This window comes from Camellia sinensis, chromosome 11 (assembly GCF_055761805.1).
Source record: "Camellia sinensis isolate YWXY chromosome 11, ASM5576180v1, whole genome shotgun sequence".
Lineage (NCBI taxonomy): Eukaryota > Viridiplantae > Streptophyta > Magnoliopsida > Ericales > Theaceae > Camellia > Camellia sinensis.
This window is the reverse complement of record NC_138971.1, coordinates 70,037,191-70,057,183: the sequence shown is the minus strand read 5'-3', so window position 1 is coordinate 70,057,183 and position 19,993 is coordinate 70,037,191. Positions and strand designations below refer to the sequence as shown.

Sequence of the window (19,993 nt, the reverse complement as noted above, 5' to 3'; positions counted from 1 at the left end):
CGTTATCTCTCTCGCTCATTTCTCTCTGTCTCTCTCTCGTTTATCTCTTTTCGCTCTTTTTTTCTCTCCCTCTCTCTTTGTATATATCTTTTCACCTATTTTTTCATCTTTCTCTATCTCTTCTCTTTCTCTCTCTCACTCATCACTCTTTTCTTTCTGTCTATCTGTCTCTCTCTCTCTCTCTGTGTCTCTCACTCATCTATCTCTTCTCTCATCTCTTTTCTCTCTCTGTCTCTTTCGTTCATCTCTCTTCTCTCTATCTCTCTCATACTTCTCTGTCTCTCTCGCTCATCTCTCTTCTCTCTCTCTCTCTCTCTCTCTCTCTCTCTCTCGTTCATCTCTCTTTTCTCTATGTCTCTCTCGCTCATCTCTCTTCTCTCTATCTCTCTCTCTTTCATCTCTCTTCTCTCTCTATCTTTTTTCTGTCTCTCACTCTCTATCTTTTTGTCCCTCTCTCTCTCTTCTCTTTCTCTCTCTCTTGCTCATCACTCTGTCTTTGTCTCTTTCTCTCTCTCTTTCTCTCCTCTATCTGTCTCTCACTCATTTTCTCTCTCTCACCACCCATCTCCTTTACCACCTTCACCACTACTGCAAACGCCATTCCACTACCACCATTACTACCACTGTCGCCACTTCACCTCTACGACTACCATTGCTACTACCATTGCCACCACTACCACTACTGCCACTATTACTACCATTACCTCTCATTCACCCTTGTCACTTCATCTACTCTACCACTACCACAACTTCACCACTAATCTCCTTCGCCACCACCACCACCACCACCACCACCATCATCTCTTATCCACCACCTTCACCACTACTGCCACTACTACTACCATTACCTCTCATTCACCCTTGCCACTTCATCTACTCTACCACTACCACAATTTCACCATCAATCTCCTTCGCCGCTACCACCACCACCACCATCATCTCTTATCCACCACCTTCACCACTACTGCCACTTTCTATCCTCTACAAAAAAAAAAAAAAATCATTAATTACAAAAAAATATATATTTTAACAAAAAATATTTTTTTTTGACGACAGCAACTCCCGTCGCAAAAAAAAAGAAAGAAAGTTAAACGACATTATTTTGTTATTTAAATTTCATTTCTGACAAAAAAAAATATTTTTTATTCCCGCCTGTTTTTGTTTTCCATTCCCGCTCTATTCTCTCTCTCTATCTCTTCTATCCGTCTCTCACTCATCTCTCTCTCTCTCTCACCACCCATCTCCTCTACCACCTTCACCACTATTGCAAACGTCATTCCACCACCACCACCACCACTACTTCCACTGTCGCCACTTCACCTCTACGACTACCATTACTACTACCATCGCCACCACTCCACTACTGCCGCTACTACTAGCATTACCTCTCATTCACCCCTTCCACTCCATCTACACTACAACTACCACAACTTCACCACTAATATTTTTCGCCATCACCACCACCACCACCATCATCTCTTATCCACCACCTCCACCACTAATGTCGCTACCTTTCCTCTACCACAAAAAATTAGTTCATGATTTTTACTAACCAAAAAAAATAGGCCGTAGAAAAATATTTTTCATTGACCACATAAAATAAACTTTTATTTTAGTGGAAAATATTTTTCATTAAAATATTACCCCTACTTCTACCAAATAAAAAATAATAATAATATCTATATTTCTATCATTTGATTTTCACACATACTTTTTGATTTTTTTCTTTTTAATCTCTATCATTTGATTTTCATACATAGACTTTCTGATTGATTTGTAATCGATCTGTGCTTCTCTCTTATTTTACTTTTAGACCCTTGTGTTTGTATATTTGTTTTTGATGCAAGATTGTTTCTTTTTTTTTTTTTTGAAAATTTTCTCTTCTCTGTTTGTTTGCTGAGAAAATCGAGCATTAGAACCAAATATAATTAAAAAATAGCTTGATTAGTTGTTGATTTTTTAAATATTTTAAATATTTTTTTAATTGATTAAAATATTAAAAAAATTCACTAAAAACTCAAAAAAATACTAATTAAAAACTCAAAAAAATAATTTTCAAAAATTAAAACAAAATTTTAATACAAAATCTATTTTGACTCGTTCAGACCCGCCCATTTGCCACGTTTGAAAAAAAAAAAAAAACTAACAAATTATTCCAAAATTCCCCCCAAAATTTCCCTCATTTTTCTTCTTCTCAGTCGCGCTCATCTCTCTCTGTCTCTCTCTCAATCGTTTTGTATTTTTTTTCCCTTTGAATTTCAGCCTCTTTTTCTCTCTCTCATTTGTTGCATAACCCTAACCCAACCCGTCTTTGAGGGAGATGCAGAGACGAAACGACCTGGAGATGAAGGCGATGTGACTCCGGTAGACGACTCCAGCAGACGACTCCGGCAGCTAGGCGAGGGGAGGCGACATCGAGGCAAGGGAAGGCGGCGACCGACGAGGTCCCTTTCGTCTTCATTTTGATTTGTTACTGATATATATATATGATTTCTTGCCATGGTTTGATTTGTTGTTGATTTGTTAAATGGGTTTGATTAATTAAGTTTTATGGGTTTGAAGATTTAGGGTTTGTTGTGGATTTTTTTTCATCATCATTCTCATTTGTTCCTATTATATATATATGATTTCCTGGGTCAAAATTGTTGTTGATTTCTTAGATTTGTTGTTGATTAAGTGGAAAGAAGAATGGAATCGTCCACTGCACACCCTTCTCCATCTACAATTTTGAATTTTGTTTCTCTCTCTATATTTACATGTCATATCTCTAGTCTCTCTCTCTCTCTATATATATATATGTATTACTATATGTGATGCGAGTATTGTCGTCGTGAGAGAGCATTTTTCTCGATGGCTTTTCCGAACCACTTGTCTCAGGAAATGGCGTTCTCTGACCGACACTTAGCCGAGAACACGTCGGTTTTACGAACTATATTGCCTGAACAGCTCGGCCAGTCCGCCGGAAATCCGCCGGAGCATCACCACCAACCGCCGCAACAACCACCACAACAAGTCGGTGTTGGACTGACATGGCTTAATAGCGCGATTCTCCGGCAGCAGAACCAGTTGTTATCGGCTCATGTTGCGCGCTTGCGTATCGTAACACCGGTGGATCAGTTGCCGAGGATTGACGCTCAGCTCGCTCAATCGCAGCACGTGGTGGGGAAGTATTCGGGTCTCGGCCATGGTAGCATTGGCGATGATAAGGAGCTCGATCAATTCATGGTAAGTAATTAAGCTTCTTGTGCTCTGTTTTATCTATATTTTCTCTGATAATTGTTTGAATTTTGTTTGTTTGTATTATTCTTTTTGCTGTGGATATTATTAATTAGGTGATATGTGTATGCTATTTATGAAACTGAAGATGAGTTTATTATGGGTCTTGTTTCTGATTGTTTTGTCATCCAATTTTGTCTCTATGCTGTCAAAAATCAGAACATAACAATTCATCAGGGCGAAAATTTTCCTTGCTATAGATTATTTTTTTAAATCAATTTTGATCAATATCCTCTTGACAAGTAAATATTATAGGGAAAATATTGATTATTTTTGTTCTTTCTGTACTTGTTGCGTTCGTATGGATCTGCATTGTAATGTGAAGAGTGGCTGGAACAAGTGCATCAAACGTTTTGCTCATAAAATTAAGTTATTTTAGGAACTTATAGTATTGTTATACTAAATATTGGATGAGAGGTCTTGATTAGTTGTCTTTGCTCTTAAATTAAGTTCTTGGTAGGAACTTTAAAGTATTGTTTTACTAAATTATATGAGAGGTCTTGATTTGCAGTGATAGACAATTACTTATTGGAGCTAAGACTGTTGATATGAAAAAATGGCCAATATTGCTGCTTATTCATTGAGTGTTACTCATGATTGAGAAGCTTTGAACTGCAGTTTTGAGAAAATATTTACTGAATTTGGATTACATGGGGGCGAAAAATTTAAATTTGGAACTACGTAGTAAAAAAATTTCAACAGCATACTTCTCACAATAATGGACTGACTCTATGAGCAATGACTACAAAATGCACCGCTGATGATGGAGATTGCCGTAAACTGAGGTTCTCCTGAAACCTAAGAGTCTGTGAGCCTTGCTCTTGACCTTAGATACGATTAGAATCAATAGCAACGCTTTCTTCTTCTTGTTTTTCTTTAAGAAATTAATTGACGCGAACAATAAATCTCATAACCTCTGATTGAGAAAGCTTTGAAGTTGTTATGATAATATAAATTTTGCATTTTTCAATTGAGGATACCCTGAACTCATATTTGATTGAAGTTAGTTAGTTAATCAATTAGGGAAATGTGATATTAATTTTACCATTTATATAAAACGCATCTAAATAAAGTGTTAAGAGTGTAATGCATTCACAAAATTAAAAGATGTAGAAAGTGACGATGATGTGACTCAAAGCCAAGATCATTTTCAATGAATCTGAAAGTTAAAGCAACAATTTCATTAAATATTTTTTACTGTCAAAGATGATCAGCATATGCTACTAGATGATTCTGTTGCTTTAAAGTCATTTCCAAGTAAAGTCGTTTCCAAGATAACCAAACACATTATTGTCTCTCTGCGTCGCATCTTAATTGGACATTTCAAACTGTAGACCTATTAACAATGAGAATAAAGGCATTTTAATAATGATTAGGTTAGGTGTACGACGAGTTTGTAGAAAAACATGAACTCATTGATTAACTCCAATTTTAGGGTTTTAGTTTCCTTAAGAAGGTAGTACAACTAAATGCATTAGTTAACTATTTTGTGTTGTTGAATTAAAATTGCTTCAATTCTTAGGCTCTTGTGGATGAATTTGAGTTTTCTCTATTGGAAATTCTACAAGAGCTTGAATTGGTTCCCACATCTAGAGAACTTGGATTGAATGGTAGTAAAATTTTCTTAATGCCATACATTTTGGATTTGTAGTTAATTAATTAATTTATTTCTCTGAGGTTTGAGTGCTTTAATTGAGAGTCATGAAAGGTGTTTCGTCACTGACAAGAGTCTACACTTGTACATCAGCTATATTGTGTAAACATAGCGGCATACATCCTGCAACCCTGTCAATTAAATGGAAAGAGGTTAAAGAACTTGAAAGCAGAATTTCCTGATAATAATAAGGTTTCTCATTTTTTGTACCTATAAATTTGTAGGAAGAAACTTTCCTAGAGATAAAACTACTATTCTGCATGGGTGGATGAATTTTATATGGATATATTTCATATGAATAACTCATGGATGTGGTAGTAGAAGAGTTCTTCTATTTTTCCATGTGGTAATTTTGCACTAAATAGTATTTTATGATAAATCCCCAGCAGAGGAAAATTGGATTATGTGCACAAAGGATTGAATCTGCTCTTAATTTCAAACTATATACTAGAACAGTAATGAGTGATCTTTATTGATCTCAATGATATGGAAACTTCCAAGGTTACAATTTCAGGAATGACAGAGTCATAACTTTCATCTTCTGCAAGGTATTAAACTGGTGTATTATGATTGAAACTTGTTTAGAAGTGATAATCTTGCCTTAAAGATGGATAGTGATGGTATGCAAAATGAGAACATAATTTGGAATCTAATGTGCCTTGTTAAGGAGTTATTTTAGTTCTTTCAATTATCCGATTTCACTTTTTTTGAATGCCAAAGTCAGTATTTGGTGGCAGATACTTGAGCATATTCTGAGACACTGTAGACACCCCATTTTTGACCGACCTTAAGACTTAGACGTCACCAGTTGAGCGCTTGGTGATGTTGCATGTTGTGCTCGTTCAGAAGTTTCAGAGTCGCGGCCGTGAGCCCTGCCTCCGGACTTCCGAACCCTCTTCTGTGCCTTGTCTCGGTTTGCGAACCAGACTCGGTTTTCTCTGTTTCTTTTCCTGAGGGAAGGGAGAGGTCCCGTAGACCATCTCTCAATGCCCGTAGGCTACATTTGGTGGCCGTAGGCCATTTTGCCCATTTCGGAGTCCGGTTTCCGGTTTTCGGAGCCGTCAGGCCGTGTGCCTCGGTTCAGGACCGCCTAACCATCTCCGTTTGTTCTGATTTTTGGCATACATCTTATTTTCTCCCTTTTGAGGGACACTGGGGTCTGAGAAACCCACTTCGTGGTCGAACGCCACTTTCGGTGTTTAACGAGCAGTTTCTAGGGCCCCGAACTGTGTGTTTTGGCCCCCGAACATTTGTTTTGCATCGGTTTTCGTTCATTTTTGGCAGGTACCTCTGTTTTATCACTAGGAAGGCCGTAGAAGGGTGGGAGGCCAGCAATTGTTGCAGCAACCAATTTTTTACTCCTCTGGCGCCCTCCGACGCCCGTTTTTCGCACTTCCGGGCTAATGTTGAACACCTTGGGCCTATTTTCTCGAACTTTGAACCACATATTTGTGATGTACACACATGAGAGGACCCTAAAAGTTCATGGCCGGCCATTAATTCAACTTGACCCTTTTGACCCCATCCTTCCGGGCTAATGTTGAACCCCTTGGACCCATTTTCTTGAACTTTGAACCACATATTTGTGATGTACACACATGAGAGGACCCTAAAAGTTCATGGCCGGCCACTATTTTTGATCAATCGGCCACTTCTCCTAACCGAGACCTTTTCTTGAGGGAGCTTGACCCTTTTGGACCTTTTTTTTAGCTTCTCCAAGAAGCTTGACCTTTTTTAGCTTCTCCAAGAAGCTTGACCTCTTTTAGCTTCTCCAAGAAGCTTGACCCCTTTTTTTAGCTTCTCCAAGAAGCTTGAACCTTTTGACCATTTTAAAGCTTCTCAAAGAAGCTTGACCCTTTTGAACCTTTTTGTTTAGCTTCTCCAAGAAGCTTGAACCTTTTGACCCTTTTGGCTAGCTTCTCCAAGAAGCTTGAACCTCTTGACCCTTTTTGCCTAGCTTCTCCAAGAAGCTTTGCCCTTTTGCTCCAAGCTTCTAAGAGAAGCTTGGCCCTTTTGGTCAAAGCTTCCAAGAGAAGCTTTGCCCCTTTGGTTTCTCTATATAAAGAGAGCCTCCACTCCCCTTTAGGAGGTTAGAAAAATCTGATATAGGAGAGATATATATCACTCTCTCTATATATCTCCCTCTCTCTCTACATTTGGGTGGGTTAAAGGGTCCAAAAGGGGCTTATTCTTGGCCATTTACACACCAAGCCATAGCACAATACCTCCAACACCCATTCCAGCAGCTTGAGGCTGTCCTCCAGAGGTTAAAAGCTCCCAAACTCAGTCCAAAGGTTGCTAAAGATTGGTTCTACAAGGGTGAGTCCCATTTTCTCTCTTTTGTGCATTTTTTTGGCCTATATCTTAGCTCCTTATGCTTATTGTTTTGAGCTCCGACCATAACTGAAGGTGGCATTTTTTTGAGCTCATTTTCACTTTTTCTTAAGGGCTCAACCCTGTTTGAGCCCCCCATATTGCACTTGCTTCAATACCCTTCTTAAATACCGTTTTCTTGCATGATTTTTTTAGCTTGTGTGTGATCTGTTTTGGAGTTTTTACAGTTCTGTAAATAGGCTTATTTTGAGCCCCTCTTCAACATTGAAGAAGGGCTCAACACCATTTGGGACTTCCATGTTGTACCTACCTTTATACTCCTCTTTTCTTCCCCATTCTTGCATGCAATGGCAGCCTAATCATACTTTTATTTTTGGCCATTTTACAGTTCTGAAAAAGTTCTTATTTTGGTCCATACTTCATGTTTCATTTAGGTCCTTTCATGGTTTGGGACCTCCATAGGTCACTTCATGTTATATCTCTCTTTTATTCCCCATTCTTGCATGTTTAGTTAGCCTACCATGCTTTTGTTTTTGGCCATTTCACAGTTCTGGAAAAGTGCTTATTTTGGTCCATTCTACATGTTTTATTAAGGGTCTTTGGCTGTTTGGTGATTATTTTGCATACCTCATGTTATAGCCTCTTTTGAGCCTTATTTTGCATTGCATTTCTAGCATGTTTGTATACTGTTTTTGGGTTTTTACAGTTCTGTAAATATGTTTATTTTTGGTCCCTCTTCAATGTTGTAGAAGGGAATTTTTCAGTTTGGGTTTTGCTTATATCACTTGCTTCATAACCCCTCTTTTAGCCCCTATTCTTGAATGCTATTTTTGCCATACCTATGCTTGTTGTTTGGCCATGTTTATAACTGTGAATGTGCCTTTTTTGGGACTGTCTAGCTTCTGTCTTTGCATTGCATGTCCATGTTGTGCATGTTTGGCATAGCTGTAGGCCATTTCGGGTGCCATAATCCATCTTCCGGGACTTTTTCATGCATCGGGTGTGTTTTCGCCTCATTTCGGGGCTGTTTTCCCCCACATTTCAGTGCTGAAATTTCATTAGCATGTTTGCATGTCATTGCCATGTCATTTGCATTGCGTATGCATCGCCTCGGTTTGCGTGCCCGTGTGCACGCATTTCGAGGCACTTCATTTTCTGCCATCGGCATCTTATGTGAGTGCGGCTGAGGCTCTCTCATGTTAGTATAAGTCCATATTGCATTCTGTATGTCATTTGCATTGCGTATGCATCGCCTCGGTTTGCGTGCCCGTGTGCACGCACTTCATTTTCTGCCATCGGCATCTTATGTGAGTGCGGCTAAGGCTCTCTCATGTTAGTAGAAGTCCATATTGCATTCTGTATGTCATTTGCATTGCGTATGCATCGCCTCAGTTTGCGTGCCCGTGTGCACGCATTTCGAGGCACCTCATTTTCTGCCACCGGCATCCTATGTGAGTGTGGCTGAGGCTCACTCATGTTGGTATAAGCCCATATCATGTTTTCATGTCATTTCATCACATTCTGCTACCGCCTCGGTTTGCGTGCCCGTGTGCACGCATTTCGAGGCACCTCATTTTTGTAGCATTTTGCCATCGCCTCAGTTTGCGTGCCCGTGTGCACGCATTTCGAGGTATCTCATTTTCATTGCGTATACCATTGCCTCGGTTTGCGTGCCCGTGTGCACGCATTTCAAGGCACCTCATTTTCATAGCATTTTGCCATTGCCTCCGTTTGCGTGCCCGTGTGCACGCATTTCGAGGCATCTCATTTTCATTGCATAGCATTTTGCCATCGCCTAGGTTTGCGTGCCCGTGTGCACGCATTTCAAGGCGTCTCATTTTCATTGCATTCATGCATTTTCTCGGTTTGCGTGCCCGTGTGCACGCATTTCGAGGCATCTCGGTTTGCGTGCCCGTGTGTACGCATTTCGAGACATCTCATTTCCATAGCATTGTGTATGTTAGGATTGTATCTTAGTTGCATTTCATGCATATCATGCATATTGCATCGTGTCCGGAATAGGAGTTAGTCCGGGCACGGGAAACGAGGTACATTTCGTACCCCGAGTGACGGAATGTGTCTCAATTCCCCAGTCACCGACACTCCGGATTATCCATGATGGAGTTAGGTTTTAGCTGTAGTTTCACGTGCATTCATCTTATATTGAGTTGTGCATTTCGACTCCTCGGCCATCATGCCTCGGTATGCGTGATTGGTGGCACGAGGATCGAGACATGCATATATTTGTGCAAATACATTGCTATGCCCCTTTCCTGCTCTCTGTTGCAGCAAAACGAAGAATCAGCAACTTTTTGGGGCTCGGCACGCATTTCAAGAACAGGTGTAAACAGAGGCTAATCGGGGCATTCCGGTGGATTTCCGCGCAAGACAATCCGGACATGCATCATCCATCAGAAGCAAGACAGTCCCTGGCTTGCACGCCAGTTTTATTTGCTTTCTTAGTTAATTCATTAATTAATTAGGATTTTGTAATATTTTGGACTGTAATATTCTTTTATTCGGGACTGTAATATTTGGACTGTATATTTATTCGGACCCTCTGCGCGAGGGCACAACTGTAATAAGTGTGCGTGTGTGTGTTGTATGTCTTCCAACCCCACGTCTTTCTCCCTTTTATTTATCCGCTCATGATGGTTAGATTAGGGCATATTTCAATTAGCATACAGTATGACAGCATGTTTGCATTCATTCATCTGTATTGCATGCACCGGGCTCGGCGCATCATACTAACTGCATTGTACTTTCAATTTCAAAGTTGAATACATGATAGCTGTAGCATTTCATATACCATCTTAGAACAGCCGAGCCTGCTATAATTGCATTTCGCATGTGTTGCATTAGGCATTTCTGTATACTTAGGATCATGCATGATTTCTAATAAATCCCTATTTTGGCTTGGAGTACTCGGTAAGTTTTATGCTTTAGCATCCTTGCATGCGTGTGAGTGACTGCCATGAATAGCATGCTTACCATGAGGCTATGTGCTTATGTGATATAACTGTCTGAATGCCTGTGGGTGAAGGTTGGGTTATTTGAATTGGAATAATTCATCAAATGTGTGTTTTAAGCCCACTAGATAGTGGCAAAATCATGTTTTCTAAGCCCACCCGAGGGTGGCAAATCCACGTTTTAGCCTACTTGCGGGTAGCACCATCAAACCACTTTCAAATAAACAAACATGAAATGTTTTGTTCCAATTCAGGCGACCCGGTCTATATTTACATGCTGTGAGCATCACATAGTAACCTAGGCTAATAAACCGGAATAAGAACTCGCAATGTTTTCAAAGATTGATATCATGGTTAGTAGAGGCCGGTCTATGACCGGGCGAGCGGGGGTGCTCACGAAGTGACCTTCCCCAATCGTACCCAAGTTCCCGAGCCGAGGCAACTTTGGTGATGACGGACACGTGCCCTTTTGGCACCGAGTCAGGGTTTCCTAAATTTCCCAAAATAAAATATTTAGGTGGCGACTCTGTATCTGGCAAAGCAGTCCATGTTTGGCACTACTTTTTCAAAAAATCAGTTTCTCAAAACGATTTGCCGGATTTGGACTCTTTGGTTCAGATTAAGAACCGCAACATTTTAGAGTCCGAGCTGTAGTGACCCCAAATGAACAGAACGGGACTTAACCCTCCCGGGGCGTTCGGGGACGTCTACAGACACTGATTAAGAACTTGAGTCTTGCAGATCACTTGGTGTACTCAAGCTCTATGGTGATCATGTTTTTGTCATGACATTAGAGCCATATAATATTTTCTCATTCTGCCTAATCACAAATCCGTCATATAAATCCACGAAAGCAGTTCCTGAAACCTGAATATAAACAGAACTTTATGCAGACTACTATATTATGTTTAGGTTCTTAATTGATTTTTTGGGAGCTAAATATAATGAATTGCGTGGAATTACAGTTCTTCATTCCACTGGGTTTTGCTTATGTACTGTTTGAACATATGATTCCTCTTCCCTTCAGAACTGGTCAATGAATAAATAAAAAAAAAAGAGAAGTTTATTCTCATTTTTTTCAATACACATGAGATTGAATACTAAAATTTGGTCAGAAAGAATTTATGCACCCATTTCTCTGGAAATAAATCTAGTTCTCCGGTGTTTTACAGTTAAGTTGCCTAAATGATCAAACAGTGGACTGCTATTTGGGAGGAAATATTAGGATATCTGTAATAACCCGACCCTCATCTATGATTCTGATATACTTTCAGTTCCCTTATTCTGTATATTTATATGCTCATTGTGAAATTCCACATGGTTAAGTAAGTAAATCCCATGTTTAAGGATGTCTATCTGTTGAACACGAAAAGTATCTGTTATATGTAGAATGCTGGAAGCAGAAATTGGAAGCCTTAGGGGCTTAATTTCCTGAAATTGATTTTATGTATGTGATCAGCATATTTTTTAAGTAATATTAAATGTTTCTGTGAAATTTCAATTTGGGATGCTTAAACGATTGATTTTCGTCCTATTCAACTTTTTCTTTTATAATATATATATATATATATATATATATATATATATGTGTGTATATATGCTAGCTCTTTGACTTGGGACCCTTATATCAATATTTCCTGAGAGAGAGAGAATTAGAGAGGAGGAGGGTTTGTGAGGGAGTTCATCAAGGAAGAAGATTGAGGAATTAGAGGGGTTATAAAGATTTTAATGTAAGGTATGTGTAATTCATTCTAATTGGTTCCTCTCTTTGATAATTAAGTAGAAAGTTCTTTATGTCATACAAGTTAGGGTTTATGTTGTGGAACAAGTAGGTGGTGAATGATTAATGAGAATTATGTCTCTTGAGCTCATGTAGCTAAATGATCATGTGTGTATATATGTTTATGTATGTGAAGATGGGAATGTTATGAAGTTAAGTTGTCAAAGGTCCAAATTGTATGAAGATTGATTTATATTATAGCTCCTATTTACATGATGGTTGACCTATGTTTTAACAATTAAAAGATCTATTTTGAGCTTCAAGAATACTCCCCCAAAACTAAGCTTTGCTGAAGCTTCGAACTGTTTTCTGCCCAGATCGCCGCACGTGCGGGGTTCACTGCCGCACGTGCGGGAAGCACTGACGCACGTGCGGGGCTCACAGCTGCACGTGCGGCCCAAACTGCAAAAATTCGTTCACTCTGTTTTGCGTGCTTAACCCTCTGGTATTTTTGAAATTTATGTTTGAAGTTTCTAAGATGCCTATAAATTCGTTCGAAGTGAAATGATGCAGGAAATGAATTAAGAAAGAAAAAGAACTAATGTCTAAGTTATGTATGTGTACAGGGCACATTCCAGGAGGGACAAGCACTCCGTTGTAGCACTGTGAGTAGTAGTACAAAAATGTACATTTTATCTATTGTTGACAATTATTGTCACTAATGCTCTGTTTCTTGTAAGTGTTATACGAACATTTATGATAATTGGAAAGCAATGTGAACTTACATGAACGCTGAAAGATTCGCGTCCGTCGGTATGATTTTGGAATTCTTATGTTCTGTTAATGACGAATATTAGTCATTTGTTATTTATCAGCATATTATGTTATTTCTTAAAGAATAAGTGGAACCTAGGTTCATCCTTGAAGAATGATATTTGTGTGAATCTAAGACTATGTTACGAAGGGACCCAAGATCATTTAGAATCTATGATATGAATGTAAAGGTTTACCATCAGTATGCAACCCACATAAGAATATGAATTATTCTATTTTGTTAAGCGCATGTTAATGGCATGATATAACAAGAAATGCTCTGTTTTCTATTAACTTAATGAATGATTATTCATATATGTAGCAGTATTCACATCATCTTTAGCACAAGGCCCTCACCCAGGGGTAATGATACCGTGGTTCAAATAATTAAGTTACAAGTTTACGTATGTTCTAAGTTTAAGTCTGTTATAAGTTTACGTACGCTATAAATCAAGAATGTTACAAACTCAAGAATGTTACAAGTTTATATATGTGACCAGTTCAAATATGTACAAGTTTAAGTTAGGTTACAAGTACAAGTATATACAAGTTTAAATATGTTACAAGTTTTTAAGTTTAAGTATGTTACAAGTAGATACATGTTGCAAGTTCACGCATGTTATAAGTTCAAGTATATTACAAGTAGACGCATGTTACAAGTTCATGTATGTTATAAATTCAAGTATGTTACAAGTTTAAGTACGATACAAGCTTAAGCATGTTGCAAGCTACGTTACAAGCTTACATATGTACAAGTTCAAGTGTACTATAAGTTCACAATGTTGAGGAATTTCTTTATGGAACTAACAAGAATGCTTTTTATTGATTTGCCAGCGCTATTAAAAGGCTAAGTATAAGTAAGTATGAATTCTGATTTCTGTTAATGATTCAAGCATAATGCATATGTATGAATTTATTTCCGTTTATGGTATGACATTTATGTATGGTTTGGTCCGTAAGACCTGCTAATTATTGGTATGGAACAAAGTGCTACTTGGAACTAAGTGCTACATTGTGAGCCACCGCTAGAGTCCATGTGAGACACCTCTTGAGTCCATACATATGTGAAAATTATGTGGCTGAAAGCCATTCTGTGAAAGTTATGAGGCCCATGGCCATCTGTATAAGTTGTTATGAAATGACACAAAGTGCTACACGGAACTAAGTGCTACGATGTGAGTCACCTCTAGAATCCGTGTGAGACACCTCTTGAGTTCATATATCTATATGTCCAAGGGCTTAATGCCATTCTGATAAGAGCTGTAATGCCAATCTGATAAGGGCTTATGCCATCCTAATGTGAAACAAAATGCTACACAGAACTAAGTGCTACGATGTGAGTCATCTCTAGAATCCGTGTGAGACACCTCTTGAGTTCATATATTTATATGTTCAAGGGCTTCATGCCATATATACAAGGGCTATATGCCACCATGTTTAAGGGCTCCATGCCATATGTTCAAGGGCTATATGCCACCATGTTTAAAAGTTTAATGCTAATATGTACAAAGGCTATCGCCACTTTTTTAAGGGCTTAAAGCCAGTATGTTCCAAGGTATTATGTTTCAAGTCAATATGTTTCAAGACTGGGCCTTAGGCCATTCAAGAATTAATACAGAATCAATTAACCTTATGCCTTATTATTTATGTATGCATTGATATGTATTTTAATTCAAGTTGAGCATTGAATCGTTTACGTACTATTATTCACTGAGCTTCGCTCACTTTGTGCTATGTCTGTTCTGTAGGTAATCACTTTGGGAGTCCGTCTTAACCCTTGATGCTCACTCTTCAGTTGTCAACCTTAGTTTGTCCAGGCTCCCAGACCGAGTCTATGCACTTATGTCAAGTTCTGATAAGATTTTGACTTGCACTTTGATTATTTACCTAAGGTTAAAATGTATATATGTGGTCCCTTTTTATACCAATGTTCGATTGTGCAATTATGTATGTGTTTGGGTATGTAGAAAAAAAAAATGGCCCTCACGAATGTGATCCTGGCATGTTAGGTTTAGCTCAATGGATGCTTTTCTGTGTTATTTTATTATATTAAGTGCTTCCGTTCAGGCCCCATATGATATGTATATCAGGTTAAGTGCCCGTTTCTGTATGGGTCATGCCCGAACTTTTAGGGGCGAGTTTGAGGCGTGACAATATCCAACTTCCCACTACTTTTCTTTTTGTCATTCTATGTCAGGCTTTTTGGGATCTTTAGTTGACATGGTGGAATTATGAATCATTTTGTAAAAATAAATCTGCAAAAAATTCTTGTGTCAACAGAAAACACCAAGCACGATGCAGACTCCTTGACGCTTCACATGATGATTAGCCGATCTTTTTACAAGTCCTGATGAACTTTGCTTCATGCTTGGGAGCCATTTTAATATTTGTCAAAATAATATATTCTATGGATTATAAAACCTAAATTCTTGCAAGAATACAAGTAACCATCAATACGCTTACAAGGCTTCAAAAATTTCCATTTACTAATTTCTTTGAGCAACTGTCGTGGTCATAAAACGACTGCATTATATTATTTTAAGACTTATTTTGATACATAAACATGTTCTACATTCAAAACGAAAGTTTTTTTAAATGGAACCAACCCGAGATCCCCTACCCCTAAAAAGTAAGGGGAAAGGGTATGGGACTAAAGCCAAGGCCTTTTTCCTTCCATCAAGAATACAAGTAACCATCAATACGCTTATAAGGTTTCAAAAATTTTCATTTGCTAATTTCTTTGAGCAACTGTCATGGTCATAAAATGACTGCATTATATTATTTTAAGACTTATTTTGATACATAAACATGTTCTACATTCAAAAGGAAAGTTTTTTTTTTAAATGTATCTTATTTTTCATATATCTTCCTCTTATAATGTAGACACATTATGTACTCTTGCTCTGTTCTTTTAAAGAACAACTGCAACAACATGTTCGTGTGCATGCAATGGAAGCAGTAATGGCTTGCTGGGAGATTGAGCAATCCCTACAAAGCTTAACAGGTATGTTCATTATTTATTCTTTCTAGATTTGTTCATTTCTCAGATTTCTTGTGTACTCCAATAGATTCCAGGTTTCCCCAAAATTTGAAATCCTTTTTCCGCAGGCCAATTTTTACTTGCTTTCTTGTAATGATGTTGATTATCATACAATTTTTTGACAGTTTGAGACCTTTAGTGCTGTTACTTACATTGGAGTTTACATAACTTCTCATGACCTTACATTTTTCTTTAGTTTGTTGATATGAATTAAGAATGGTACATATCACCTTCCTTGGTAGGTAGGTAGTGATATTTTGCTTTTGAGGAAGAAGAAAACTTCAAAACAAAGAACAGGACTACTGAGAAGGTTTCTAATTTGGTTTTCCAAATCCAAAGAATCCTCTGGACTCTCAGAGCATAGTCCTTTACTAGGTTGAATGAGTTTATTGCTTGTCATCCACCACCATTGGCATCTTGACTAAATCCAATAATTTGCCCTAAAGCCCAAGGCCTCATGAAATCATTGCACTTCATTCTTAGTTTTCAATGCATATGTATACTCAGCCTCAGCTTAACTACACATGAGCACATAGATACTTCATGCTGTGACCCAGTTAACTGGCAGGTCAAAGCTAAGAATTTGGTTTTTTATTTTTTAAATTATTATTCTTATTCTTATTATTTACTTCAGTGAAGATAATGTATTTTCCATGTAGATTATTTTTCTAACTCCTCTGGTGGCTAGACTTATATTTAGGCCTCGTTTGGCATGTCAATGTTTTAGCTTAAAAGCCTAAAAGTTACTAAAAAAATCAAAAAGCCTATAACCTATACCAAAAAGTCAAAGATTTCCTTTTCTCTCTACTTTTTGCACATCTTTTCGTAAAAAACCAAAAAGCCATTCTAAACATACTAGTTTTTTTTTACCTCATATTTTAGCCAAAAAACCAAAAATTTACTAAAATAGTCTGTTCCCAAATGAGGCCTTAGTATATGAGAATATAAAATCATTTAGGCACAAACTCTTGTCGAGCAGTTGATTACTTATTGTGTGTGAGATAATTCCTATGTCAACTCCATTGAGAAACATGAAGCAAAAAAACTATGATTAAAATTCCCACAAGCATCAATAGGCTTCGATTTTTAGATGCTCAAATCAACACTTCCATTACTCCTAAAATTATGTTGTGTTGCTACTTGTTAGTGAATGCATTCTAATATGATCTACATAATAAAATACCTTTCAAAAAAAATCCTTTTTGTAGCATAATTGCTGAATTTGCAGAAGGAAACTGGAAGTGTGGAATTGTTTTTCAACAGATGATTATTAATAATTGAACCCTCTGAGAACCAGCTTGAGGCTGGACAAATGAGGAAGCATATATAAGTGCTGCGAGAAAGTATTGAGATAAAGGTTTTGGGTGCAGTGCTGCACAATTTTTATATGCATGAGAATGTTGTATTAGCCCATAACACTTAGTGATATGAGTCCTTTGCTTCTGGACTACTTCATGTTCAATATTTTCCATTCTATCTGTAATTAACATTTCGAAGCCTTCAATGCTACTATCTATCTTCATGGATATAACCCACCCAAAAAAAAATATATCTTCATGGATATTTCTCATTACATTGTTTTTACTAGCAAATTCTCCTGTGTCTGGCATGCTAATATTCTTTCTATTACTTATAGAGGAATTAGTGATTGCTTTAAAAAAATGTACTCTGCATGGTATCTATCTGATTCTTAAGCCTTTCCGTATGACGGTTTATGACATTTCACAAGAAGCACCTGTAACTGAATACCTAGTGTGGCTGTGATGACCCTTGAGAACCATGATACATGCGTATACATTTTTATAACACGGAATTGGTTACGTTTAATTTTTTTTTTTTTTGGTCTGACCAAATGTAGATCACTTGTCCTTATTGAGATAACTATACAATATCTAAAAAAAAAATTGTCAAAGGAACACCTATTGCTTTGTTTCTTCTGCAGATAAACATGTTCTTATGGTAAAGTAGCAAGATTCAAGAATCAAAAGCATAATGAAAAATTATAAAATGGAATTGTGCTTTACCATGTTGAACTCCATGATGTCTAATCTTGAAATACTAAAGCAAATTCTGCTTAACATGGTATATGAACAGGTGTTTCTCCTGGAGAAGGCACAGGGGCAACAATGTCTGATGATGACGATGACCAAGTAGACAGTGACACAAACTTGTTTGATGGAAGGTTGGAGGGTGCTGACATCTTGGGTTTTGGTCCTCTCGTCCCAACAGAGAGTGAAAGATCCTTGATGAGCGTGTGAGGCAAGAGCTGAAGCATAAACTGAAACAGGTGAGAGACAAATATTTGATTGTGGACACTTTTCTATGCATATATTTGGCTGTGGGGAAAGGATTGGGGCAGTTTAACAACTGGATAAATTACATTATTTTTGGTGTCATCTAAATGTAAGTTTATAAATTAATTAGTAAGTTTATTCATATGCTTCTGGCGGTTTTTAAATTAATTTGTTTTTTTATTTTTCAGGTCAGAAATTTTTTGGAGAGATGCAAAATATGGTTAAAGAATTCAAGAATTTACTTTTTTCAAGTTTTTTATTTTTTATTTTTTAATGTATGTAATCACAGTTAATTTTTTTTTATTAATTTCTTTGTATATACTTTTAAACATTTAACTTTCATTTATAAAATATATGATATTATTTCATTCAATATATGGTTGTGATTCAAAATATAGTATATAGTGTGTATTACATTATTCAAATGCGCGTGCAAAAATAATATTGATTATTCTTTAAATATGTCAAATTTTTTTTTTTTATCACAGGTTTTATTAGTTATTAATCACACTTAAAAGGTGTGATCTAAATGTTTTTAATCACACTTAAAAGATGTGATCTAAAGTTTTTAATCACACTTAAAAGGTGTGAACTAAAGTTTTTAATCATACTTAAAAGGTGTGATCTAAATGTTTTTAATCACACTTAAAATGTGTGATCTAAATATTTTTAATCACACTTAAAAGGTGTGATCTAAATGTTTTTAATCACACTTAAAAGGTGTGAACTAAAGTTTTTAATCACACTTAAAAGGTGTCATCTAAATGTTTTTAACCACACTTAAAAGGTGTGATCTAAATATTTTTAATCACACTTAAAAGGTGTGATCTAAATGTTTTTAACCACACTTAAAAGGTGTGATCTAAATGTTTTTAATCACACTTAAAAGGTGTGATGAAAGCATTTTTTAATGACACTTAAAAAGTGTGATTAAAAATGACCATTTTTAATCACACTCCTAAAGACCACACTTTAATAAAACTTAAAAGGTGTGATTAAAAAACATACATCACACCAAAAAAGTGTGATCTTTATCTATATTTGTAGTAGTGTGAACTCTTCATAGAAACATACCCCGAAGACTTGTTCTGTTGAGGCAAGAACTAGAAGGAAGAAGAAGAAGAAGAAGAACCCCATGACTTCTTAAAGGATCCTGTGTCACTTCGAGATTCGGCATAACTTGACCTCTTATGTTTCAGCCTTGATTCCTTAGCTTCTAAGATGATTTCTACATGAGCCACGGCCTCAACTAGCTTGTTATACTCTCTGAACATATTGTTCATCACCTTCATCACGATCTTGGGCCTCAATCTCTTCTCAAACTCCAAATATCGGCGCTGCTCGATTGCCACGAGTCCAGGTGCAAAGCCTACCAAACTAGTGAAAGTGGCCTCAAATTCAACCACTGGTGTATCTAATTGTCTAAGCTCCTTGAACTGTTTCCTTAATCTCTCCCTAGCCGTGGGAGGCAAGAACTTCTCTTGGAAGGCATACGTGAATGCCTCCCAAGTGTGCTTGACCCTAAGTTTAATAGACTTCCACCACTGCTTGGTCTCCCTTTTTAGTTGATACGTCGCCAATGCTACTTAGAGCTCTACATCACGGGTGTTCAGGATCTCAAAGGACTTAAGGATTTGCTCTAACCATTCATCAGCTTCCATGGGTTTGAGTCCTCCACTAAACTCGACAGGTTTGGAGCGAAATAAATCCTTCTTCAAGAAGGAGGTTCACGTTTCTTCCTCTAATGTCATCGTCGCTTGCTCGGCTCGGAGTATGTCTATGGACTCTCGAAGAGCCCTGGCCATTTCTCAGGCTAATGCCCTCATCATATCTTGGGCTGGAGGAGTAGCCACATTGTTTTCTCCTGCCTCTTCTTCTTTGGAAAGAATATCT

The 19,993-nt window shown here is 37.4% G+C and overlaps 1 protein-coding gene across 1 annotated transcript; it reads left to right on the top strand.

Annotated features, from left to right (window-relative positions):
* The first annotated feature begins 2,877 nt into the window (after nt 1-2,877).
* On the top strand, nt 2,878-18,094 carry LOC145803154 (homeobox protein knotted-1-like 3). Its single transcript, XM_082896486.1, has 3 exons — nt 2,878-3,225; nt 15,650-15,770; nt 17,901-18,094. Exons 1-3 carry the CDS (start codon nt 2,881-2,883, stop codon nt 18,062-18,064), a joined length of 630 nt encoding a protein of 209 aa, XP_082752612.1. The 5' UTR covers nt 2,878-2,880; the 3' UTR covers nt 18,065-18,094.
* The last annotated feature ends 1,899 nt before the right edge of the window (nt 18,095-19,993 follow it).

What these genes read in the sequence shown, in the direction of transcription:
- LOC145803154 (XM_082896486.1), top strand. Translation starts at nt 2,881, where the DNA reads ATGGCGTTCTCTGACCGACACTTAGCCGAGAACACGTCGGTTTTACGA. An exon ending in AGGAGCTCGATCAATTCATG is followed by an intron (nt 3,226 to 15,649) that starts GTAAGTAATTAA and finishes CTTATAATGTAG; the next exon opens with ACACATTATGTACTCTTGCT. An exon ending in ATCCCTACAAAGCTTAACAG is followed by an intron (nt 15,771 to 17,900) that starts GTATGTTCATTA and finishes GTATATGAACAG; the next exon opens with GTGTTTCTCCTGGAGAAGGC.